This window comes from Amia ocellicauda, chromosome 5, assembly GCF_036373705.1.
Source record: "Amia ocellicauda isolate fAmiCal2 chromosome 5, fAmiCal2.hap1, whole genome shotgun sequence".
NCBI lineage: Eukaryota > Metazoa > Chordata > Actinopteri > Amiiformes > Amiidae > Amia > Amia ocellicauda.
In genome coordinates this window covers 32323092-32349999 of record NC_089854.1, presented here as the reverse complement: position 1 = coordinate 32349999, position 26908 = coordinate 32323092, and the positions used below count along the sequence as shown (strand labels likewise).

At 41.6% G+C, this 26908-nt stretch overlaps 1 protein-coding gene across 1 annotated transcript; it reads right to left on the bottom strand.

Annotated features, from left to right (window-relative positions):
• Positions 1-215: 215 nt before the first annotated feature.
• Positions 216-25198, bottom strand: LOC136750059 (alpha-N-acetylgalactosaminide alpha-2,6-sialyltransferase 2). The gene is made up of 9 exons (XM_066704817.1): positions 25046-25198; positions 20454-20955; positions 13942-14104; positions 13532-13700; positions 9344-9482; positions 7819-7922; positions 2016-2099; positions 1797-1896; positions 216-1623 (listed from the first exon to the last, which is right to left on the bottom strand). Exons 1-9 carry the CDS (start codon positions 25153-25155, stop codon positions 1411-1413), a joined length of 1584 nt encoding a protein of 527 aa, XP_066560914.1. The 5' UTR covers positions 25156-25198; the 3' UTR covers positions 216-1410.
• Between the last annotated feature and the right edge of the window lie 1710 nt (positions 25199-26908).

Here is a 26908-nt window from a genome sequence, read left to right as displayed (position 1 = left end):
TGGGAGGGGTGAGTTAATCACCTCTGAGAGAGGTATGGGTGAGGGGAATCAGAGTCACTACCCTGGAATGTGGGAGAGCGGGGTGAGGGCTCCATTGTCACATTGTATGCTAATAGGCAGATGCCATTGGATACTCTGGTGGGTGGGTGCTACAGGAAGATCCATTTTCTTACAGTACTGTTAAACAAAACAAGGTCCAAAACACCAGACACCGATTGAGTAAATGTGCTCTTTATTACTCGCATATGCAATTATGTCCTGCCTTTAAAAAGGTAGAGCAGGCATTGAAATAACTGACTTATAGCATGAAAAGGTTGGGGTTATTCAGAGCCTGATTGTTTAATCACAGGGGGGGAAACCAAATATAAAACATATATACAGGAACGGGGGAACAACAGTACACAATGGTACAGAACATAATTAACACACAATTGACATGCACTTAATTAACTTTTTACAGTCCCTAATTCACCTCCCAGCAGCCCTTGATGAGATGGCCACATATTAATTAAGCAGGGCAGCACTGCCTTTCCATCTCCATTACAATATATTTCAGGTTGTAAAACAGTTCACACATTTTGTTCTGGCATTGTTGTGTGAGGTCATAGTTTAGATTAATTTAGGAATCGAAAAATGTGACATGAGAATAGTGTTGTAGAAACTCATCATTTACGGTCTCTGAATGTTGTACACTAACATTGTGTGCATATTTCATACGTCCATCTCTGGAATTAAATTTATATTATTTTTATTCTGTTAATTTAAATAAGAATATGGCTCCCCTCCTCCATAAGTTATAGAGAGGGATTTGTTTACATGTTTAGTTAGGCTCAAAGACAAGTTAGGTTTTGTTTTGATTGCTCACAGAGCACTGTCCTGTAAATAAATCTACACTTTGGCACCATATCCCCATGTTTGAGTCCTTAAATATGCCTGAGAGCCACCGCATGAAGTCACAATGTTAATCTGATTTGAATTGGGCAGACTGAAGTATGTTGACAGGGGTATGTTTAACAGATTTACAGTCTAGCCCTTCAGTTATTTCAACAGCCCCATGCATTTTTTTAAATTTGTTTTTAATAAGAGGGTCTTGATTCATTCAGTTAATCAGTTCATTACTTAATTTATCAGACAATATGACAAGAAAATATAAAGCAATCTGGGCCACTAAGTTTGGCTTTTGTCAAGCAAAGGTGTGTGCTTTCTCAACTTTGTTTGGTAAAATAACTATGTGCCATCTATAGTTTCAACAGACCCCATATAGTACACATACTTCCATATGCTTTTATAGACCTTTCACACCATGCTTCTTTCTCTAATAACATTAAAATACAAATTAATACAATTAAACAAATTAGTTATCCAAGAGGTATTTCAGTTCATCCACTATCCAGTTAAATAAGTCTCTTTTTATTTAAGGTTTACGTGGTTGCCTCCTGTTTGCTGAGGCTCTTCTTTCCGCTGGTAAAGTTTCAGGATGTTGGTGTCATGCAGTTTCTTCCACATTTTAATTTCCAAATTATAGTCATGATTCAGGTAGAAAATCACACTGTTTTTTGTCTTTTCACAATAGTAGCTGGGATACTTGGCATGGTCTTCTGTAATGAATCCGTAGGCATCCACCTGAGAGCAAGAAGAAGCCGGTGAGAAACTGGGCTGAGAGAAAGGGTTGTAGCAGGTTCTGCCTGCATGCGACAATGTCCCAACCCCTTTGGGTAGTACTTTCTTTTTCAGATAAGCTGGGTTGCAATCGCAACCTATCATTATTTGGAAAGCTTAAGTACAAAGTGTCTTACAACATCACAGACATGCAGGGCTAAGAACAAGGTGAATGCCCCATTAGTTGGCCTGAAGATGTGCCAGTGTGGACCCTCAAGCTGCTTGGACTTCAGGAACCTGAGAGGTGTGAAATGGAGACAAGGATTAAGACTGCTGGACTATGATCGAAATCACTGATGGCTAATGTTTTTCCAAAGCATGAAACAGAAAGGTCGGCAATCCTTTGTAAGTCTTACCGGTTTTTGACATATCTGAGGAAATCAGGGTGTAGCACATAGAACCTGTTGATATCGAACTGACCAGCATATTCTTTCCATGGCCTATAAACACAAGCCATGAAGCAAAACAAAATCAAACAACAATAGCAATGAAATGTTCACTCAAATCATTCACCTTGTTGGGTCAGTCTGTTTGGTAATGTGTTGGGGGAAATATAAATCCCCCTTTCAGATCTCTCCAGACTGTAATGTGCTGCTAGTTTGGGGTTTACAGAACGTATATGAAGGCACAAAAGGCCCAATATTCAAACTTCGCACAATTTTCGTGCCAAAAATATGCAACTTGGACAAAAAAAGGAGAGAGATTCAAACATGGTGCAAATCTTTGCATGACATTGGAATATAGCATTTTTTTCCTTGCAAACCCGCCTGAGCAACTCCCAAGTGTACAGTTATCCCCACTGTTTGAACACAGCTTTGTGCAGCTATTAGATGAATGCGCCATGGAAATATCCCACAAAAATTGATATATTCAGTCTAATTAAGGTTTTCACGCAATTCAAATGTGATTATGTTATGCGCATGTTTAATGTCATTACCATATGTTAATAAGCGACAGCATTAAAGGAACAGGACTCTGCAGGTGGATGAATGAAGGCAGTGTGCTGGACAGAGGCGAGTGCCATGTTTCACGTTCTGTTATTTGTACATATATATATGTAACAGGGCTCATCCATGTATAATGAGCCCGTTACAAAAGTGACGTAACCCCTCAGTAAAAAGTAGTACAGTGTTAAGCCTCCCGTGGTAGAAGGCCCTGCCTTTAAGCATACAGATTAACACTATAGTGCACTAGAGCTGCTGCAGTGCGGTGTGCTCGGAGGGGCGCCGGTGGTGCGCGGTTTGAATCCCGGGCGGGGAGCGCCGACCTGCATCGGCTATATATGTATATCATTAAAAATCACATTTGGCATACTGCAAACTATTTTAAGGCAAAGAAGTGGAATGTTCTGCAATCACCTGACCTGAATCGAATTGAGCATGCATTTCAGTTGCTGAAGGCAAAACTTAAGGCAAACCACCCAAAGAACAAGCAGGAACTAAAGACAGCTGCAGTACAGGCCTGGCAGAGCATCACCAGGGAAGAAGCCCAGATTCTGGTGATGTCTATGGGTTCCAGACTTCAGGCAGTCATTGACACTCACAATTTAATTCATGATTATGTTAGTTTGTCCAAATACTTTTGAGCCCCTGAAATTGGGGGGAACACATATAAAAATGTGTGTAATTCCTAAACCGTTCATCCAATTTGGGCTGAAACCGAAATCCAATCTCAAAAACTCAAGAACCAATCATCTATTGATCTGACAGACTATAAAGAAAAGCGCATGGTCTCTCTTTCTCTCTCTCTCTCACCTGAACCAGAAACTCACTGCCACAGCTCAACCTGTAGCTCTGTTGCCCGAACCGGAACCAGAAACCAACCAAGTCTTTGCCGGCAACAGAAGAGTTAAACTGGGAGAAGGAGATTGAGCCGTACAAAGAATTCTTTTAAAGGACTTTATTAAATAAAGAACTTTACAGACTGTGCATGCCCGCCTGTGCCCACCTGATCAGTGGAGTTTTACAGCTGGACAATTGACTAAGTCGACTGTATACAAAAGTGTCAGTCATTTAAATAGCTATTTGAGTCTTAAGAAACTTGACCCTTGGAACAAACAGGGCCCTGCTTTCCTCAAAGACTTTGTCTTCAAGTAACTACGGTGGAAACCCTGCTTACAAAGAAGATTTTGTGCACAACCTTCGAGCCTTCAAACCAGTGGAAAATCTGTTTGGAAAAGACTCTACATTCGCGAAACCCCAAGTTCCAGGTGCATCAACTGAGTGGAAGTTCTTGGAGAAAGCCGAACCGGACTGCCTTTGTTCCAAACCACACGGACCTCGTGCCGTGTGCTGTTATCTGAGCCCGAAGCCAGAGAGGCCTCTCTGCGACGAAGTTCAGATAAGTTTAACAGTTTGGAGTTCATGATTCATGACATTTGAGAAATCAATTAGAAATGTTAATCTGTGATTCATAACTCTAGAATGTGTAATATCATTTAGTTTTCTTAAATATAAATGTGTGTTGCATTAAACTGTTTTGTTGAAAATTTTAGAAATAAAATCTGTCAATGCCGAGAAATATCTTCTCATTCCTGTTTAACTGTTTAGTCTGAAATTGACACAAGTTAATAGACATTAGATTATTGGTGGCCCTGCCTATCCTTAATCATTGAATAATAATCAGTTAAGGGAAATTGTGGTAACAAGTAATGATAGGATCTTTCTCGGCACCTAAACATAAATGAGACTGATATATATATAACGAGAAGTTACCTGACATTAAATACTAACCTGCGTAGTTATTTAATGTCTGACTAACAATACTAATGAGAGACTCACCTTCGTCTTACTAACCGGTATTGTAGTCAATGTGTTTATAACCTTTTTTGTTTAACGATTTGTGTGTTATCATATGCGATCCCATGGTCTTTGATTTGGTCACGGAAGTGATTTGTTGATCTAGAGTTGAATTTTAATTAGTTTTTCCCTTTTGTATAATTAGTGTAGTGCTACATTTAGTCTTTGTTTTTGAATAAATTTGACAATTTATATCTTTGGAATTGGTGTCTGCGTCCAATTATTACAGAAATTGACTTCTACAAGATTCCAGGATTCGTGATAAGGTGATACTATAAATTCACTTCTTTAATTGAAATTTATAAGTGTACCTTACGCTACATTTCCTTTCGAATCCATTGTGGTGGCGTACAGAGCCAAAATGATGACAATTGTGTCACTGTCCAAATATTTATGGACCTAACTGTGTGAGTGTGTATATATATAATATATACACCGATCAGCCATAACATTATGTCCACCTGCCTAATATTGTGTAGGTCCCAGAACAGCCCTGACCCATCGAGGCATGGACTCCACTAGACCTCTGAAGGTGTGCTGTGGTATCTGGCACCAAGACGTTAGCAGCAGATCCTTTAAGTCCTATAAGTTGCGATATGGGGCCTCCATGGATCGGACTTGTTTGGCCAGCACATCCCACAGATGCTCGATTGGATTGAGATCTGGGGAATTTGGAGGCCAAGTCAACACCTTGAACTCGTGATTCATCAGACCAGGCCACCTTCCTCCATTGCTCCATGGTCCAGTTCTGATGCTCACATGCCCATTGTAGGCACCTTCGGCAGTGGACAGGGGTCAGCATGGGCACCCTGACTGGTCTCCGGCTATGCAGCCCCATACGCAACAAACTGCGATGCACTGTGTGTTCTGACACCTTTCTATCAGAACCAGCATTCACTTTTTCAGCAATTTGAGCTACGGTAGCTCATCTTTTGGATCGGACCACACAGGCCAGCCTTCGCTCCCCACGTGCATCAATGAGCCTTAGCCGCCCATGACCCTGTCCCTGGTTCACCACTTTTCCTTCCTTGGAGCACTTTTGATAGGTACTGACCACTGCAGACCGGGAACACCCCACAAGAGCTGCAGTTTTGGAGATGCTCTGACCCAGTCATCTAGCCATCACAATTTGGCCCTTGTCAAAGTCGCTCAGATCCTTACGCTTGCCCATTTTTCCTGCTTCTAACACATCAACTTTGAGGACAAAATGTTCACTTGCTGCCTAATATATCCCACCCACTGACAGGTGCCATGATAACGAGACTATCAGTGTTATTCACTTCACCTGTCAGTGGTCATAATGTTATGGCTGATCGGTGTATATATATATACAGTACTGTGCAAAAGTTTTAGGCAGATGTGAAAAAATGCTGTAAAGTAAGAATGCTTTCAAAAATAGACATGTTAATATATTGCATTTTGTTAATTGATAAATATAAAGTGAGTGAACAGAAGAAAAATCGAAATCAAATCCATATTTGGTGTGACCACCCTTTGCCTTCAAAACAGCATCAACAGTACAATCTGCACTTATTAAAGTGTCAAATGACTTGTTGATGGCTGTAGATTCAGGAAATTGTGCTGTGTTAGTGCTTCTTGATCTAAGCGCTGCTTTTGACACTATAGATCATAATATTCTTTTAAATAGTTTAAGTCAATGGGTGGGGATTCGGGAGTGTGCACTAAACTGGTTTTCTTCCTATTTGAAGGAGAGAACATTTTCTGTTGAAATAGGAAATTATATCTCCATGTCAGCTTCCATCTCCTCTGGTGTTCCTCAAGGCTCTATTCTTGGCCTGATTTTGTTTTCTTTATATATGCTTCCTTTGGGTTTGATTTGTCAAAAACATAATATTGCATATCATTGCTACGCTGATGACACTCAGCTGTATCTCCCTCTGAAGCCTTATGATAATTCTTCTCTAACTTTTCTGTTTGATTGTCTGAGTGATATCAAAAGATGGATGGCTGTTAACCTTCTCCAGATCAATTAATCAAAATCTGAAGTGGTAGTGTTTGGCCCTCCTGATTCAGCTAAATAATTAATTCATTAACTTGGTCCTTTAGCTACTAACTTAAACACTCATGTGAGAAATCTTGGTGTAATTTTTGATTCAAAATAAAAATGTGATAAACAAATTAATTCAGTGGTAAAAGGTAGCTTTTTTCAACTCAGGGCCATTGCTAAAATGAAATATTTTTTTTCATTCAGAGATCTGGAGATTATCATTCAGGCGTTTTTTTAATCTAGACTGGACTATTGTAATTCTTTATATGTGGGGATATCAAATACTTCACTATCACGTTTACAGCTAGTGCAAAATGCAGCGGCTAGACTCCTGTACACAAGTATTTCTCCAATTTTAGCCTCATTGCATTGGCTTCCAGTCAAATACAGAGTTCAATTTAAGATTCTTTTATTGTTTTTTAAGGGTTTACATGGACTTGCACCAGATTATATGTTAGATTTCTTACTTCAATATCAAACCGTTAGACTTTTAAGATCTTCACAGAGTTTGCTTTTAAGTGTCCCTAAATCTCGTATGAAAACGAAAGGGGATCGTGCCTTCTCTGTTGCTCTGTTGTTGTTGGAATAGTCTGCCGATTCATATTAGATTATGTGATAGTATTGAGTCTTTTAAATCTCAGTTGAAGACTCATTTTTATTCTATTGCTTATAACTGTTTGTAGATTTACTCTTATTGTCTTGACTTTTATTGTGCATGATTGTATTTTAAATTGTTATTGTAAAGCACTTTGGTCAACATGTGTTGTTTTAAGTGTGCTATACAAATAAATGTGATTGATTGAATATCTAGCCCAAAGTCTGTAATTACAATGACATATTGGGGCTGAGATAATTAGTTATCACACCTGTGTTTGAGACTCTTTGAATGAAATATTGGTTTGTTTTCTGTTTTTATGCGCATTTAGATACTTTGATTTTTGATGGATTTAAAGATGATTAGCTAAATGAGATAAAGTCACATACAAAGATAAGGAATCTGGGGGTTGTCAAGGAGATTCTTACTTCAGTTTTGTAGTATAAGATAGTAAGGCACCACTCTGCTTCTATAAAACTATGAATTAGTTCTGGCACAATCCATGGAGTAAGAGGGTGTTGCTGGGAATGTCCAGTGTGAGGTAAAGATTGCTCATCTTCAGGATCCAGACAGCTGTCAAAGGCTATATTTAAACTGGTGCTCTATGCTTCTGCCTGATTCTAGCTGCCCGACCCATTCTGTGTGGTCCATTAAAAAATGTACCTCAGGAACTTGTGTATCCTGGTGAATACGTTACATACTGGAATATCTTACATCCTCTTAACCTTTTATTGTTAACATGAAAGTGGGAAACTTACCGCCAGTTCCTGTAGGGCCCAAAGGCAACAGATGTGTTCCGTAACAGGCCTGTGAGCCACTGAAAATCTCGCATGCCCTCTGGGATCATGACATACTTGATGCCCTTTAAAAAAGAAAGTACACAAGACTGTCAGTGGTAGTGTAATAGAAATGTCTATTGCATCAAAAATAGGCTGTCCGAAATTCCACAGAAACTTTAGTGAAGCTCAACTGTCTTTTACTTCAGCCAATCGTCAGATGGACCCTTAAGAATGTCAAACTCAATGTTGGAACACAATCATATTTGTGGCATGGAGCTGATCAGGGGTGGGATCTCTAGTTCATGAGCTCTTAATAACACATTTTTTTTTTTAATTGGTCAATTTAGAAACTGATAATTTAAATGTGGCGTCTTGTGAATTGTTGCTTTACCCTTTATACTTAGAGGTATTAAACTGAGTCTTCATGATGTTCTCCACACAACGGTAACACTTATTAATTGTATTAAAGGCAGAAAGTGTGGAACATTACTTCCTGCTCACGTAGACAGATGACAGTATGCTTACCTTGATGAAGATCTATATTATTAGCTGATAAACATGGACTTATTAGTTGCACCATTAATTAACTTCCTGATCTTCATGATGCTTGTTTGATAAGTTTCCCTGCTGGGAGGGGAGGTAACCATTAGGCTGAGACGTAAAGCCATGAACCCCCCGATTCATTTTCTCCTAAAACAGTCTGTCACCCTGTAGGAGTGTTCGTTTTTCTGTCCTCCATGCCTAATGGTTTATTTTTAAACATTGTATTAATTGTTCTCATATGTGAAGCGGTCTGTGGGTCCTTATACATTATAAAGCAATGCCTTTAAACATCTTTATCATGCAATATGGTACAGATATCTCTTTATTCATACTAGGGCTTAACAACCTAAACCTTTTCATGACCCCAGTTTTACATAGTGGCAATATTTTGCAAGCCCAAAATGGACCACAGATAAATCTATATATACACATCATAAATGTAGCATTATAATGCACGTTTAAATTCATAATTTAAAACATTTAAAAGCATTTTAGAGTATCACTAATGTATTATTAATTTAAGAATAATTAATGAATAATGGCAGCTAGCCTAGAGGTTTTGGGACGACATTTGTTTTTAATCTCAAATGGAGTCATGACCCCAGGATTGGGAACCACAGATTTAGATTAAATGTGGCTCAACAATATTATTATACCATCAGGTGGTAAACTGACACATTTGGCTGAAACAGTGTCTATCCTTACTGGAAAATATCAGGGTCTGGCTTACACTGGAACCAAGCTCTCTATTTACTAAATTAACCTATTTTGTGTTTAATGAGTCAAGATTAATGTGATCTTTAACCACTTTATTGAATCACCTGTGAAACAGAAAGGACCAGGATTGGAGACCAGAGATATGTCGCTTTTCTATGGGTAAATGTCTTTGAATTGCACTTCTGTGGCAAAAAAGTACAGTTTTTCCTGCATGAGCATTTGGGGAACCACAACAAAAAAATACCTCATCATGTGGTATACTGTCGAAGCCAGCCTTCTTAAATAAATACAAGGAGGTGGTCAAGGAGTGGGCGGTGTGGATGTAAACTGAAGTTTTCTTTCCAACGTCGTCTTCATAGCCTTTGATTACAGCACCATTCATCCTGGAAAAATTGTAACAGGCAGGTGATCTTAGTGTAGTTACAGATCCTGCCTCCAGCTCATTCCTGTGACTTCCCTTGGGAAAGCTGGTGTACAGCTGGCATACAGCTGGCATTATGGAAGAGCCTGATTTTGATGGCACATACAGTGAAATACACTGGTGCCCTTAAACACTTTCACATTCAAACCAACTAAGACATCCAGCTCATATGTTTCAGGTCTCAAAGCAAAACAGCCAACAGAGAGACCCATAATGTGTTGTGATTATTCAGCATTGTTTTATTGGCATGGGAGACCTAATGTAATAAATAGGAGGCCTTTCTTTAGAAAAACAGGTTGTGGGTATCCAGATGTTTCCCAACCATGTATTTGAATCTGACTTTGAATTTCTGCAAGGGGTCAATTGGCCAATGAAAACCATACAATCCAAATGGGCCCAATGGTCTCCATGTGTTTTGGCTGTGCGCCATTGTTTCCCTAATCCCTCTAACCTCATCTCTCTGCCTCTCCCCCCCTCCTCTTCCCTCTCCTCTACTCCACTCTCTGGAGGCCTGTGGAACTGCCACTCAGCTTCCAATAAAGCCGACTTCATCTCTGCCTTCGCCTCCCACCAGTCTCTGGATTTCCTCGCTCTCACCGAGACATGGATCTCCCCAGACAACTCTACCACCCCTGCTGCCTTATCCTCTCTCTTTGTCCTGTCCCACTCCCCTCGTCTTACTGGGCGGGGAGGAGGAACAGGGCTCCTGCTCTCCCCTTCTCTCCTCTTCTCTGTCCCCCCCTCTCTCTCCTCTATCTCAACCCACAGCTTTGAATTCCATGCAGTGGAAATCACCTCTCCCTCTCACCTCTTCCTTCTAGTTCTCTACCGTCCACCTGGTCCACTCACCTCCTTCCTGGATGAACTCAACTTTCTTCTCTCCTCTCTCCCCTTGCTGTCCTCACCTACCATCCTCCAGGGAAACTTTAACATCCACCTCTCCAACCCTTCCCACTGTGCCGGATTTCTTCCTCTCCTTCACTCCTTTAACTTCTCTCTCTCCCCGTCTCCCCCCATTCACAGGGCAGGCCACCAGCTTGACCTCATCTTCTCTAGAGGCTGCTCCCCTTCAACACTCTCCGTGACACCCATGGACATCTCGGACCACAACTTAATTTCCTTCTCCCTCTCCCTCCCCTCCCTCCCCACTCCACCCACTCCCTCCGTCACCTTCCGCCGTAATCTCCGCTCTGTCTCCCCCTCCACCCTTGCCTCCACTGCCCTCACTCTCTTTCCTTCCATTGATTGTTTTTCAAATCTATCTGTCAACTGTGCTACCTCCTCTTTGTTCTCCTCCCTCACCTCCCCCCTTGACTCTCTCTGTCCTCTCACGTCTCATCCTGCCCGTCCCTCCCCTCCTCAGCCTTGGCTCTCTGCTGTTCTCCGTGCAACCCGAACTAGTCTGCGTGCTGCCTAACAAAAGTGGAAAAGGACCAAACTCCCAGCCGCCCTCGAACTCTACCGCTCCCTACTGTCCACATTCTCATCCTCTCTCACCTCAGCCAAGAAGTCTTACTTCCAATCTCTCTTCGAATCCACTATCAACAACCCCCGCAAACTCTTCTCCACCTTCTCCTCCCTCCTTGCCCCCCCTCCTCCCTCATCTCTCACTGCTGATGATTTTGCCTCCTTCTTCACCTCCAAGATTGCAGACATCCGCAGGCTCTTAAATACTCCACCCTCATCTCCCATCACACCGAAACCTCCCACCAACCAAGATTCCTTTTCTTCATTCTCACCTCTCTCAGATGCTGAAGTTTCTTCTCTCCTCCTACGTCACAAACCCACAACATGCGACCTGGACCCTCTCCCTTCTCGTCTCTTCCAAGCGACCACTCCTGATCTTCTCCCCTTCATCTCCTCACTCCTCAACTCCTCACTCCTATCTGGCTGTTTCCCCTCTGCATTTAAACAAGCTGCTGTCATCCCACTGCTCAAGAAACCAACCCTTGATGCCACCTCTCCTCAGAACTACCGTCCTGTCGCCCTACTTCCCTTCCTCTCCAAGACTCTCGAGCGGGTGGTCCACCGTCAGCTCTCGGACTTTCTGTCCCAACACTCACTCCTTGATCCTCTGCAATCCAGCTTCCGCACAGCTCACTCCACTGAGACGGCTCTCCTGGCTGTCACTGACTCCCTCAGCCATGCTCGGGCGGCCTCCCTCTCCTCAGTCCTCATCCTCCTTGACCTCTCTGCAGCATTTGACACCGTTGATCACTCCATCCTCCTCTCCTGCCTCGCTGACCTTGGGATCTCTGGGACTGCTCTCACCTGGTTCTCCTCCTACCTCAGCGACCGGTCCTACCAAGCGACATGGCGAGGCTCCTCATCCACCCCCCAACCTCTCCTCACAGGTGTTCCCTAAGGCTCCGTCCTGGGCCTGCTCCTGTTCTCTCTCTACACTCGCTCCCTGGGCCCCCTCATCGCTTCCCATGGTTTTTCCTACCACTTCTACACTGATGATGCCCAGATCTTCCTGTCTTTTCCCTCTTCTGACCCTCTCATCCCCTCACGCATCTCTTCCTGCTTGTCTGCCATTTTCGCCTGGATGCACTCGCACCACCTCAAGCTCAACCTCTCCAAATCAGATCTCCTCTTTTTCCCCCACTCTTCCTCACCTTCTGCTGACCTCCCCATCTCGATCCCCTTGGAATCCACCACATTCTCTCCTTCTTCTGCTAAAAATCTAGGAGTCACCCTCAATCCTGCGCTCTCCTACTCCCAGCACATCACCACGCTGATGCGCACCTGCAGATTCTTCCTGAGCAACATACGCCGGATCCGTCCCTTCCTCACCGACTACTCGACTCAGCTGCTAGTCCAGTCACTGGTCCTCTCCTGCCTGGACTACTGCAACTCCCTCCTGGTCAGCTTGCCTGCATCCACTACCCACCGCTCCAGCTCATCCAGAACTCTGCGGCTCGTCTGGTATTCTCTCTGCCATGATTCGCACACGCTACTCCACTGCTCCGCTCCCTCCACTGGCTCCCGATAGCGGCACGCATTCAGTTCAAGACTTTGACCCTCACCTATCATTGTCTTGACCACACTGCACCAAGCTACCTTCAGTCACTCGTCTCTCCATCCCCTCCAGAGCACTGCGCTCCTCCAGTGCCAGAAGGCTAACTCTGCCTCCTCTCCACTCTCCTTCCCCCAGAGTCCGCTCCTTCTCATCCCTGGCCCCTAAGTGGTGGAACGACCAGCCCACCGAAGTCAAAACAGCAGAGTCCTTAACCTCATTCCGGCGCTTACTCAAGACGCATCTCTTCTGACAACACTTGTAATATTAGTCCTCTATCCCTGCTAGATAGCACTTCAGCTTATTATGCTTCTCGCGTTCTTGATTGTTTTCCTCCTTGCTCCCTTTTCCGTAGCCCTTGCCTGTAACCCTACATCTTGACAGCACTTAGTTTTCACCGTCCAGGATGTAGGAAGTCTCTTACTGTACTTGTGTAAATTGTAATTGGAATTTTTAAAATGTATTATTTTGAATTGCTATGTTTTAGCCTAATTGAATTTGTAATGATTGATGCCTTGTACTTCTCTGTATTTTTGCACTTATGTTGTAAGTCGCCCTGGATAAGGGCGTCTGCCAAGAAATAAAAATAATAATAATAATAATAATAATGTGTTCACAACCTCTCTCACATTCTTATGCTTCTCATTAACTAGTCTGTGCTTTTATTAATAATTGATTTTCAAGCATACCAAGATCATTTGATCTCAATATTAATAGTATGAGCAGTATGTGACCCCATTCCATTCCATACATTACAATCATTGTCTATATACAAGTAATGATCACCCAAATCTCTTTTGTACCTTTTTATAGCAATCACTGTAGGAGATTAAAGGGTTAAAATCTGGAAAGAGATTATTTGTAGAGCAGAGACCAATCCTTCTATTTAAAAATGGCTGAGGAAAGTCAGGAAAGGGGTTGCCACTGGAGCCAACAATGTTGAAGTCTTGACTCTTCATCTGGGAGGAGCTCAGGGAGAATAAGCAACTCACCGAAACACATAATCATGAGAATCAATTTCTTCACCCTTCCTGGAGCCATTGAGAATCCCTCCATTCCCGACAACAGCGCAGCGGATACAGCCTTGGGGGTCGGTTTTGGGAACAGGCAGGAGCTGATAGTCTTTCAGTTTGGGGATCAGTTCTATGGCCTCCTTCACTTCTGCAGGGTAATTCAAAAGAGAAGAAAAGGACAAATGTTGTAGATTTGCCTTCTCAAACGATGCACTGTGGAATGTGTGTGTATTCCGTTTGCAGCAGACCAGAATTAATCTGCTTTCACACGACACTTTCCCCAATGATCTTGGTTTTCTTGCAGTTTAATTGAGTGGAGGATATGTCTAAAATAAAATAATAATTAGCAGGAGGGTGTACAGTATCAGAGGAGGCCTCTGCTCACTTACGGGTATAGTTCCCTCCCATGAAGCCGAAGGGATTGTTGAAGTGGACCAACCGGTTCCATTCACTCCTGCTGAAGTGCTCCTTTTGCATAAAGATTTGAATGTCTGGAACAAAAGCCTTCTTAAACTCAGGGTCTTCGGAGGCCATGATTGACTCTGGGCAGGTCTGAAACAGAGCAGGACATATAGGGCAACTGAGGTGAGTACAAATAGTGATTAAAGGCCCATTCTACACTGGCACATCCTTCTGGACAGGTGGGCTCTAGGTTACACCAAATAATTTAAAACAAACATGAATTCAGTGTCACTCTTTGAGGTGGCATAACAGAGATTACACACACAGCTTAGAGTGTTTGGGTGTGTGGGTGTGATTCTATCAATCACAGAGATCCCAATCCGTTTCCTTAACAGTGTTTATTTTATTTTTTTTACCTCCCCTCACATGCCACATTTCTTTTACCCTTTCAAGCTTATTTTTCGATAAGGGTCATTGAACACGTCTAAATACGTAAAGGAAAACAATGTGACAATAATTTAGTTAAAGTATCCACAAATATATATATATATATTGTGACAGAAGCGGAGGTTAAAATAAATAAATAAATAAATAAATAAATAAATAATAATTAAAAAAAATAAAAATAAAAAAAAATACCTGGGATGTGGAACACTGGGGAAGGAGGAGTGTGACAGGGAGGGGGTTAATTGTCATTCCCTGTCTGCTTATGGACTGCAGGTGGTTGGGGTGATTGAGCAATTAAGGTCAATCAACCCCAGCAACCTGACATATATAAATAGGGGTGGGGCAGAGGACAAAGGGAGAGTGTTGGGCCGGTAGCAAGGAAGTTGTTTTGAGCTGACGGTTTGGTTTGTTTTAACTGTGTAGTCAGTGGACCAGCTGGTGTTTTGTGTTGTAGTTATTTAGTATAAAACTTTGGTTGGCCCACACGCCACATTTTTTTTGGTTATTAGATCTGTAAATTGCGAAGTGTAAGATATTAGGAGCTGGGATTGTTGGGACCCGCCCTGAAGAGTGGGCGCAGTAAAGGTTGGGTTCTGTCAGGTCACAGTAGGAGACCTGAGAAGAAAATAGTACTGTGAAGAAGAAAACAAGTAAATAAACTAATCCCTGAACCCGTGGAGTACAGCCTGGTTTTTCTGCCTCCCTTCGGACAAAAGTAGAGGTAACAGTAACGGGAGAGTCCGGGCTTCACATATGGTGTCAGAAGTGGGTCTGTAAAACTGTAGATATACCATACAGTACCCTCCAGCCTAGAACGCTCAGAAGAAGACATGGCGAACCTTGAGGCCCTGGTACATGCGCTGACGAACGCCACAGCCGTGCAACAGAAGACCAATCGGATTCACACAGAGGAGCTACAGGCAGCAAAGGCTGAACGAGAAGCCATGTTCCGTCGCCTGGAACAAATGGCCGCTGCCCCAGCTTCTTTGCATACTTCCATCCGGTCAACACATGTACTGAATAAAATGACTGCTGGGGATGATGTGGAGGCCTATCTTCTAGCCTTTGAGAGGACTGCAACTCGAGAAGCCTGGCGAAGGGACAAGTGGGCTGGCATACTCGCCCCCTTCCTTGTTGGAGATGCCCAGAAGGCCTACTCCGACCTGACACCTTCGGATGCTGATGAATACGACACCCTAAAGGCGGAGATCCAGGCCCGGGCGGGAGTCACATCTGCGTTAAGAGCCCAAAAGTTTCACGCCTGGACCTATGATACCGCACGTCCACCTCGTTCTCAGCTGTTCGACTTGATACATTTAGCCAGTAGGTGGCTATCTCCAGATGTCCACAGCAGTCACAAGGTGGTGGAGGTCCTGGTGATGGATCGCTATCTCCGTGCCCTACCGGCCAGCCTGAGGAAGTGGGTAGGCCAGGGGAACCCAGCCACCCTCGATGAGTTTATCTCATTAGTGGAGCGGCAACTAGCGGCTGAGGAATTGGTTCGCTCAACCACTCCACCAGGTCATACGCCCAGAACCCCAGATCCAACGGGAGGAAGACAACCTCCCCACATGAAGATGGGTAAGCCACTTACCAAGAGGAATGACGGGCGGCAGGTGGCTGTGAAGGGACAATGGCAGGGACCAGGGGCAGGGTTAACACATATGAGGGAAGGGGTGGATTACACTTATTACAGATGTTACAAATGTAATAATATGGGCCACATTGCCAGAAATTGCCCCCAAACTGAGGAGTTGATGCAATGTAATACAGGGCAACAGTTTTGTGGAAGTATTGCCATTCCAGGAGAACCTCCGTGTTTAGCAGAAGTGGGGGTAAATGGAAATAAGGTGACAGCTCTCATAGATACTGGCAGCTCAATGACGCTGGTAACTTCGGATCTAGTCACTGCCAACCAAGTAGATAAACATCTCACAGTAGGGATCACTTGCATACATGGGGACATAAAGCGTTAAGGAAGTGGTGCAGTCAATGGGGCAATTAGATGACCCAGCTTCCACTGACATTGTAGAAAGAGCTACTGCGGAGAGCTTGTTCACCGTGTTTCCATTTATGGAGGCAATATTCGAGGGGCCACGGCTCAAAAAAGTGTATAAAACACGTTGACAGCGACGTTGTGAGAAACGAAAGGGATCTCTGAGTAATAGAGTGTTGTTGCTGGAAATGGGGAAAAGAACGGGGAAAGGGGTAAGCACCCAGTGCTCCCCCAGAGAGATTTTAGACTAAACGGGGGAGGAAGTGATTGACCTTGGGGAAAACGGGACAGAAACCTGGTATGATACTTTCCAACCCTCAACCAGGAATTTTGGGCGGGAGCAATCACAGGATCCAACTTTAGTACATGTTCGGGAGAAGGTTGTAACCATAAACGATGTACCGGTGGAGAATGCAATTGTGAATCCACATGAACATTTTATAGTTAAAAATGACTTATTATATCGGGTCACTATAATCAACGGTAGTCATGTTGAACAACTGCTAGTACCTTGGGCATATCGTTTAAGGGTGCTTAGGTTAGCTCACAATCATCTGTTTGGGGCACATTTGGGAAGCGAGAAAACACTGCAACGCATAACTCAACGGTTTTACTGGGTGGGGATTAACAAGGAGGTAGAAAATTTCTGTAAATCCTGTCCGGAATGCCAGAGAGCCAGCCCCAGACCTCATCTTAGAGCCCCACTGCAACCCATGCCCATAATAGAGATCCCTTTTGAAAGGGTGGCCATGGATTTAGTGGGTCCACTGAATAAATCGGCCAGGGGCCATGAGTATGTCCTGGTAATCCTCGATTATGCCACTAGGTACCCCGAGGCCATTCCATTGAGGACTATGGCCTCGAAGGCTATTGCAAAAAACTCATTCAGGTATTCGCTAGAGTGGGGATCCCCAAAGAGATCCTGATGGATCAAGGGACCCCCTTCGTGAGTAGACTAATGCAAGACTTGTGCAAAATGTTGCAAATCAAACCCATCAAAACCTCAGTCTACCATCCGCAGACGGATGGGTTGGTTGAACGTTTTAATAAAACTCTAAAGTCAATGCTTAAAAAGGTGATATCCAAAGACGGAAAGGACTGGGATTTGCTCTTGCCCTACCTCATGTTTGCTGTTCGGGAAGTTCCCCAATCTTCCACAGGATTTTCACCGTTTGAGTTGTTATATGGGCGTCAACCACGGGGTATCTTGGACATTGCCAGGGAAGCATGGGAGGAGCAAAGTAACGAAGGTAAGAACTTAATAGACCACATCCTCCAGATGCAAGACCGCATTGATAGAATCACCCCCATAGTCACCAAACACTTGAAACAAGCCCAAGGGCGACAAGCACAGCAGTACAATAAAACTGCTAAAATCCGTCAGTTTCAGCCAGGAGATAGGGTGTTGGTGTTGGTCCCCACGCCAGAAAGTAAACTCTTCGCCCATTGGCAAGGGCCGTACGAAGTTATTGAGGCTGTGGGGCCAGTAAATTACAAGGTCCGACAACCTGATAAGCGTAAGAAGGAACAGCTTTACCATGTCAATCTATTAAAACCATGGATAGACAGAGAAGGGCTATTAGGGGGGTCAGGACAAGTTAACTGCTGTCCCACCCAGATACAAATAAAAGGGGGCAGCGACAATCGAGAGGAGACCGGTCCCGTAAACATTGGTCCAGAGTTGACACCTAAACAGGTCCAAGAAGTTCACGAATTGATACGTCGACGTCGCGATGTATTTTCATCGACACCTGGTAGAACTAATGCCATAGCACATGATATTATAACGGCCCCTGGCGTGAGGGTAAAAATAAGACCATACCGGGTTCCGGCCGCTCAGAAAGCTGAAGTCTATAAGGAAATAGAATTAATGAAAGCCTTAGACGTTATAGAAGAGTCGCATAGCCATGGTGTAGTCCTTATTTGATGGTTGCAAAACCCAATGGTATGTGGCGATTTTGTAACGACTTCCGGCAGTTAAATGCAGTATCAAAATTCGATGCCTACCCCATGCCAAGGGTAGATGAGCTGATCGAGAGGCTTGGTAAGGCCTGGTACATAACCACACGAGTTTTCGACCATAGCAGCCCCGTTGATGGATCTGACTAAGAAGATGGCCCCAGTTAAGGTGCAGTGGACAGTGGAAACGGAAGCAGCCTTCTGTATGATCATTACAATTTTGTGTAGTGAACCGGTGTTGACGGTACCAGATTTCACTAAACGTAATGTAATGTACCTCAGTCGTAAACTTCTACCAAGTGAAACACGATATGCCGTGGTAGAAAGGGAATGCCTGGCTATAAAATGGGCGCTGAACTCCCTGAAATACTACTTGCTGGGGCGGGAATTTTCCCTGGTTACTGATCACTCTCCGCTTATATGGATGAAGGATCACAAGGACCGCAATGCTAGGGTCACTAGGTGGTTTCTGGCATTGCAGCCCTTCAAGTTCACAATTGAACACCGTAGCGGTAGGTGTAATGCTAATGCGGATGGTTTGTCGCGGGTACATTTCAGGGGTTTGTAGGTCGCTCAAACCGGTGGTTTTGGAGCTGAGTAGGAGGATGTGTGACAGAAGCGGAGGTTAAAAAAATAAATAAAAAAATAAAAAATACCGGGGATGTGGAACACTGGGGAAGGAGGAGTGTGACAGGGAGGGGGTTAATTGTCATTCCCTGTCTGCTTATGGACTGCAGGTGGTTGGGGTGATTGAGCAATTAAGGTCAATCAACCCCAGCAACCTGACATATATAAATAGGGGTGGGGCAGAGGACAAAGGGAGAGTGTTGGGCCGGTAGCAAGGAAGTTGTTTTGAGCTGACGGTTTGGTTTGTTTTAACTGTGTAGTCAGTGGACCAGCTGGTGTTTTGTGTTGTAGTTATTTAGTATAAAACTTTGGTTGGCCCACACGCCACATTTTTTTTGGTTATTAGATCTGTAAATTGTGAAGTGTAAGATATTAGGAGCTGGGATTGTTGGGACCCGCCCTGAAGAGTGGGCGCAGTAAAGGTTGGGTTCTGTCAGGTCACAGTAGGAGACCTGAGAAGAAAATAGTACTGTGAAGAAGAAAACAAGTAAATAAACTTTTCCCAACTAATCCCTGAACCCGTGGAGTACAGCCTGGTTTTTCTGCCTCCCTTCGGACAAAAGTAGAGGTAACAGTAACGGGAGAGTCCGGGCTTCACAATATATATATATATATATATATATATTGTATTAGGTAGGCCTACATCAAAAACTGGTGAGAAGAAACAGTAAGACTAATTTATTTCTGCAAAACCCTTATGAACCCTTACCATGATTGCATAATGTGCATACATTTAACTGGAATTTCCTACTGAAAACAACACTGCTTTGTCCATGATTTTATCATTTAAGAGTCGTGTCTATTTCAAGATGCCATCATATGCAGAACGAGTATTATAACCAGAGGGCAAATGCTTGTGTTGCCAGAAATACTCATTAGAATTACCCATTGTAAAATAATGTATTGCAATAATAATAATTAAAAATAAAAATATACAGATAAGGATGATTGCACTACATGCATCTGTACTGTAAAATTCCACTTCATTTCTTCATCAATGTAACAACTTTAATGGAATTTAATTTTTGGAATTTAAAATAAATATTATAAAAGTAAATATAGTAGTCCATTTCGAACACATTTGTAACTCCATAATGACGAGGCCATAAATGCAGACAAACAGCAGTCTGGAAGTGACAAAAGGGCATAGACCCTGCATTTTGCTTATTGCAGAAGTAACACACACTGACCTATGCCACTTTATAATATTCCAAAGCTCTGGTTTGGGTTAACTCCAAGTATCTGATATCATCATTGTAAGTCATTTGTACCTTTGTAACTTTGTAACTTTGACAAATGTTTTTCAATTGAGAGAAAGCAAGTTTGTTGTCAGTTCTCTCAAGCACTAATGTCTGAAGCTTTGCAAATTTTAGATTTAAGGGAATGCTTTGTGTTTAAACTGACTGCAATGCTCTCTTGTGCAGTGTACCTATCTCGTGTTATTTTTAAAACTGATGGGAGGTTTCTCACCGTCTGTCTTGGCTGGGGTTCCCTAAGGTAGATATCCTCAAAATCCCAGTCTGGCATCTTCTTAAAGTCTTGTTTATCCATTGGTGGCACAAGTGTAGGGGTCACGACCACAGGAAGTTCTTTCTGATTGGCTTTTGCAGTTGACTTTGGTTTATTTTTGGAAATTATTTTTGTTGTGGCAGCTTTAGTAGTTCTAGGAGAGACAGGTCGGGCCTTCTCATTAGTAACCTTCTTGGCAGTAGAGGCTTTGGTTATTTTAGGTTGGGGCTTTTCTGGGGTACTTGGCTTGCCCATAGCAGTTCTGACCGGTTTAGGAGAGTTATCTTTGAGCTTTGCATTACTGGATTTCTCCTCTGTGAGTCCTTGTGCCAACATTCCCAATTGTGTGTCCTGCTTGTGTTCTGGACCTTTCTGTGCAGCATCCTGGTACTTAATAAAAGGAACTGGTTTGCCTCTCATTCCTGAGGGAAAAACAGCAGACCAAGTCTGGGAATCTCGGCCCCTTGTGTTGAAGGAAGGGAAGAAAATGAAAGATTACATTATTATTAGGATTGTTTTTACTGCACTTTGTAAGGTTTTTAAAATATTTCTTACAAATTGTAAGCCACTCTGTGTAAGGCATGTGCTAATAAATAATCATCATCATCATAATCATAGTAAATATTCATTGTAGTTTTGTTCATTTTAGATTTTATTGAAGTGCACTTTGGACCTTTTAATTTGTGTTATCCCTCTTCAGTCCTTGTGCAGTGCAGAGCAGTTCAATTCATTTAGATAATTGAATAAAGCCCTGTGTGGCCACTCCAAGAACAGTGCAAAACCTTTTTTGTTTGCGGTTTTATGTATTTTAGTCATTCAATAATTATAGCAAATGAGAAAAGAATCAGTTTGGCTCCTCTTTCCCACAATGCCACTCCTCTCCTTCTCAGTATCACAACTCCCAAATACAGGGGGCCAAGTACACATTTACACAGTACCATTGAGACTAACACATTCTACTGTACTTCAGTACTGCTGTTTATGACACTTTATGCAATTTAACCATTGCTGAAATTTGATTGGCTCATGGTGGCTGTCTTGTTTCATCAATCATATTACCATTAACAAATGTGATGGAGGACCTAGCCAAGGGCATGTGTACAAAATTTCACAGAAATCGGACATGTGGTTTCAGAGAAGAAGATGTTTGAAAATTATCCAAACTTGGCATTAAATCCAAGATGGACACCATGCCATGTGACATATGGCCTCCATATTCCATATGGCACAGCTCTACTTCAGGGATTTTCAACCTTTTAGGACATGCGCCATTCATCCAAGGTTGGGAACATGTACACATTACCCCCATCAACCTGCCCTCTCCATCGCTCCAGTTTCCTCACAAACCTCACAATTTTGTCAGACATTGTTAGTAGGTATGAATTCGAGCCCTGCAGAGACTAATTAAAGCTATTAAGTCTATCAAAAATGTCAGACAGGTATGCAAGATCTGCAAGCCACTTTGGGGTCAGTAAAATAATTATCAAAGGAAGATGCACAATCAAACAGAAAAATTCATAGTTCATCATGCAATGAAAATATCTGCTGTAGCACCTTATCTCTGTATGCAAAAGTAAGGATTCATATTCTGACCCCATTTCTTTGCACAACAGGGCAAACAGTCGATTTTATGGGACAAGTCTGGATGAAATTTACAATTTGTGTTGCTGTTTGAAGCACTGCATTCAACTCAGCAGGAAGAGTTTTTGCTGCAAGTGCCTCCCTGTGAATCATGCAGTGGGTGAAATGAACATGCGGAGCTACATCATGAACCAAAGCAGCGAGTCCTTTATTTTTCCCTAACATGGCTCATAGCTAGCATGGCTGTGCACACACTAACACATTGTCCCAACAAAGACCAAGTTCATCCAGTTTGCCACTGAGTTTTTCAATATCTCTCCCTGTGCATGTTTTTTCCAGTGCTGAGCAAAATAACAGATCCTCAAGCAATTTTCTCTCACAGCGGTAGCGGACAAATACACGTAGTTGGGAGGAGTTTGAGAGTCTGTCAACTCATCTAATTGCAATGAAAAACTTTTCTGTCCTTTATTCTCTCAATTAATTGACATTTGACGTCGGTTGCCATCTCAGTGATACGGCGGCTGATATTGTTCAATGTCACTGGCACACTTATCACCAAACATAGTTCTACAGATGGCCATTGCTGCTGGACGAATGAGGCTCTCTGCAATTGTATGAGGCTTTTTGGCCTTGGCAACTAAATAAATACGCCACCTCATATGAAGCAGTAAGCGGTTTGACTGCCACAGTGGTTTGGCTGGTCATAGTTTGTTTTTGATTTGTTACGCTTGATTCTTTACAGCGGAAAAAGTCTTTTAATGTTGGGTGTTTGATTTGTAAGTGTCTTCTCAGTTTCACAGGTTTCAAACTGTCATTTGCAAGCACCTCAGAACATACAACACACAGTGGACGTGGTTCGTTATTTAATGTGATGCACGTGGATCTGTATTTGATGTACTGTTTGTCATACTTTCGTCATTTTGATGCATCCAGGCCTTTGTTTTTTGCAATTAATCCCCTCTGTGTGGATAGCCCTGTTGACGTGAAGGGTTCGGCATCAGTTTGACGTACGGGCTCAGTTGGGAACTCTTCCTCTTTTTTGTCAGTCGGTTTAAATTTTACAATCACTGGTATTCGTTTTTACAAGCCAGCCGTCCATTTTTAGTTATTTTTTCTCGAACTCCATCACAGCAACTGTGCAGTAACCGTAGCCAACGATGATATGTAAAGATCGCCTGATTAGCTGGGGGAATAATCACATTGCCCCCTCTAGTGGATGAATATAGATTTGCTAGCTCACATTCGCAGCTGTTTCACTCGAGTTTATTCCTCTGAATTAACAGGTGCTGGCGCCCCGCTAGGGGGCGGACCCCACAGGTTGAAAACCTCTGCTCTACATAGCCGTCTATCACTGTATGAAGTTTCATGACTTTTCATCAAGCGGTTTGGTTTGTATAGGCTTTTGAATATAACGGTGTAATAATAATAATAATAATAATAATAATAATAATAATAATAATAATAATAATAATAGGTGTCCAGCAACTTCGTTGATTGGTCCCCTAATTACCACTCCTTCAATTCACTTCTGTGCCAAAACAACTTTCAACGTCATTGTGCCTCAGGGCTTCCAGCTATGGAGGATAAGTTGTACCGAAAAATGTAATTAAAATGATAAATCAACTCTTGTTTTTAATTGTATTTATTTATTTCGTATTTAATGCTGGAAGTCTTTTCACTCTAGTGTCATTCTGCACATTATCAATCGATGATCGACCACATTTGAGTAGTCTACACATACAAATCAAAAGACAGATTTCCTGTATACACTACATCAAGTTGACGATCAAGTTGTACATACTGTTATTTAAACATTTGTGAAATGTATGTCTTATCTAATACAATTAATCTATTACACGACTGTAGAAAAGTACAGTTCAGTATCTGTCAGGAATTAAAATTAACTAACCGAGAGCTATCTGGTTAAATGACATCAGCGAGATATACATCTATATATATATCGAGTTATTATTTTAACAAAAAAATTACCATGACTTTGAATGTAACCGTTTTCGAATTAGATTCCCAAATATCACTGTTTGATCCAACTTGAAAATTAAATTGTTGGTTATATATTGTAGCCTGATTAACTGAAGGGTTAAGCCCGTGGGACTGTATATGTAAGTGATGTACAAGGAACTTACCTACAGTTTCTACAAGTAAAACGAAAATATTATTAGAATTTGAATCACTTTTAAACAATAAAAAAGTTCGCGGCATCATTCTCTGAATTCGAGGTTAAATAGGTGGGTAATTCGCAAGAAACTATAGCAACCATAATCCTATACCTAGCCAATCAGATGACAGCTGTATCTAGCAAATCAATATTTTATATTCAATTGATAATTTTGGAAAGGAGTAATAATATTCCATTCATTTTACCATATGAGTTAGAACAATGTATTGAATCATGTATCTGAAATAGTTGCAGCCATAAAACAAACAATCACTGCTTGGTGATTTCAACACTACATAATAAAAAACACATTCTTGTGGGGATGTTCCCAATTTGGTGCTTTGTCTTGGAAAGATGCTGAAAAACTCAGGTCTTCCCAGATAGACCTACCTTAATAATAATAATAATAATAATAATAATAATAATAATAATAATAATAATAATAATAATAAAATACCGCAGAAGCGGAGTGTTCATATTTCGTCACTTTCCGATCAATCCGTATCTTATTAAGTTTTATTTCAATAGTATTGTCACGGTTTCGTTTGTTACTACCAATTTTTAAAGTTACTGTTTTATTATTATTATTATCGTTGTGTCAAGTAAAAGTAATACAATACATATTTTCAAACGTTTCTACAATGCATTTCATTTTCCAACAACATTAAATGGCATTTGCTTCATGACATTGAATGTATGCCATTAAATATTCCCATTACCCTCAACACATCCATCCTGCCATTAGTTGGTTTATAAAGTCCATCTCATCTATTCAGCTGCCTAAACCGTAATTTACCGGATGATTTTATGCACCGGCTCTGTGGAGAAGAAGTCATAGCAGAAAATGAAGACTACTGCTCCCACCACGATGAAGAGGAAAAGTTTCCGGACGCAGCGATCCATCATTCAAAAAAGTATATTAATTATCACCTGGACATGGTGCATTGCACTGACTACTGTGGAGCCGAGGTCTCGTTAGTTTGTTCAAATGAGAGTTAACGCCCATAATGGTGACTTCCTATTTTGTCATTATCGTCAAAACAATAAATCAATCACAGTGATCTCATTACGCATTTAATATAAAAACTTTCAAATACAGGACATGCTATTTAAACTGCAGGTCAGGTCTACTTTTACCAAAATTATTGGACCATTCTTCGGGTTAATATACTGGGTGTGGACCTGGCTTCTAATCTTGTCACACAAATACATGGAAACATCATTTGAGGAATAAACTCTGCTCTTACTGCGTGGAAAGACACAGTCTTCATATTTTCCTTACAAGGGTGCTCACTTCGGTGGGTTTAGAATAACCAAACATTGATTTAATTATGGAAGAACGTGAGCTTTAGCACCTAATCAATGCTGTAAATTGTAAAACCTGAACCGTTCATCCACGCCCAATAAACACACAGTTGTGCAATACTGGAATTTATTTGTTATTCTTTCCATTAGGAATGTTTCATTTTGCGCAATCATCTTGCGTCCCTCCACTTCATTTGCGAGGCTGGTTCGATAGCAACAATGTATTTATGGAGATTGAAAACAAGATTAAGAGGTTCAGGTGAGGTTAGTTTTGTATCCACGCTTTTCCTTTTTTTTTTTTTCCTGATATATATTGTGTATGGATGTATGTATCCAGAGTGTGTTTGGACTGAACCCACAATCGAAGAAGTAAAGGTTCTAATAAGAACCTTTTATGATGCCCGTGGTTGACTGTGGAGGAACCCTTAAAGGTTCTTATTAGAACTTTTTACCAAGATTCCTTGCAAACAAGGATTGTTAAAGAATCATGATGTATCTTAAAAAGGGTTCTTAAATTATCCCTTGTGTAGACGACGGACGTCGCTGTGGTTAAACGAACCCTTTAACGAAAATAAACTCAAGGAGAACCCAAAGGTTCTAAATAGAACCACTGAGGAATCTTCAATATTTAAATTGCACGGCCTTCCTCAGGAGTCCAGAGATCTAACCACTACTCCACAGTGCTGTTCATCATTTGTATGTCCGTTTTATAACTTTTATAACCAGAACAAATTAAGGTAATTAACACATTCTAAAAATGTTACAAAATGTGGGTAAACTATTGTAATAATTGTTAATTCAAATGAAGTTTACATCAATAAGGTTAAAGGAAATTAAATATATTTAAAACATTTGGAAACATCTTTCAATTTACAAAAAATAGTGTTTTTTGCCCTAAATTATGTGAAATATAACTAAGAATATTGCCCAAGGGAAGGTTCCGCATTACTACTTTCCGCATCGGTACAGGACATCAGAAAGCATAATATATCGGTTTTTACTTGTATTTGGGTGATTATTCATAACTATAGGTCTGCTTATTCCTGTAGATTTTCAAAATAATTACATGCTATTCTATATGTTTTTTCCCTATAATACAAGAAAAATAATTATATATATATATATATATATATATATATATATATATATATATGTATTATTTGAGGTCGCTCCCACATCTCGACAAGACTTAAAACGAAAGGTGATCATTTTGCATATAACTTTTTGTTTGTTTGCTTGCTTCTGCACAATTGTACAGGTTTCTTCCATAGTTTTGTTATTTTTTATGTACAATTATTACTGTAGTTTTTAGCTGAATCTCTGCTGAAATTAATACTATTTCAAAATTGTCTGT

What these genes read in the sequence shown, in the direction of transcription:
- LOC136750059 (XM_066704817.1), bottom strand. Translation starts at nt 25,155, where the DNA reads ATGATGGATCGCTGCGTCCGGAAACTTTTCCTCTTCATCGTGGTGGGA. An exon ending in AACCCCAGCCAAGACAGACG is followed by an intron (nt 14,105 to 20,453) that starts GTGAGAAACCTC and finishes GCTCTGTTTCAG; the next exon opens with ACCTGCCCAGAGTCAATCAT. An exon ending in CATGGGAGGGAACTATACCC is followed by an intron (nt 13,701 to 13,941) that starts GTAAGTGAGCAG and finishes ATTACCCTGCAG; the next exon opens with AAGTGAAGGAGGCCATAGAA.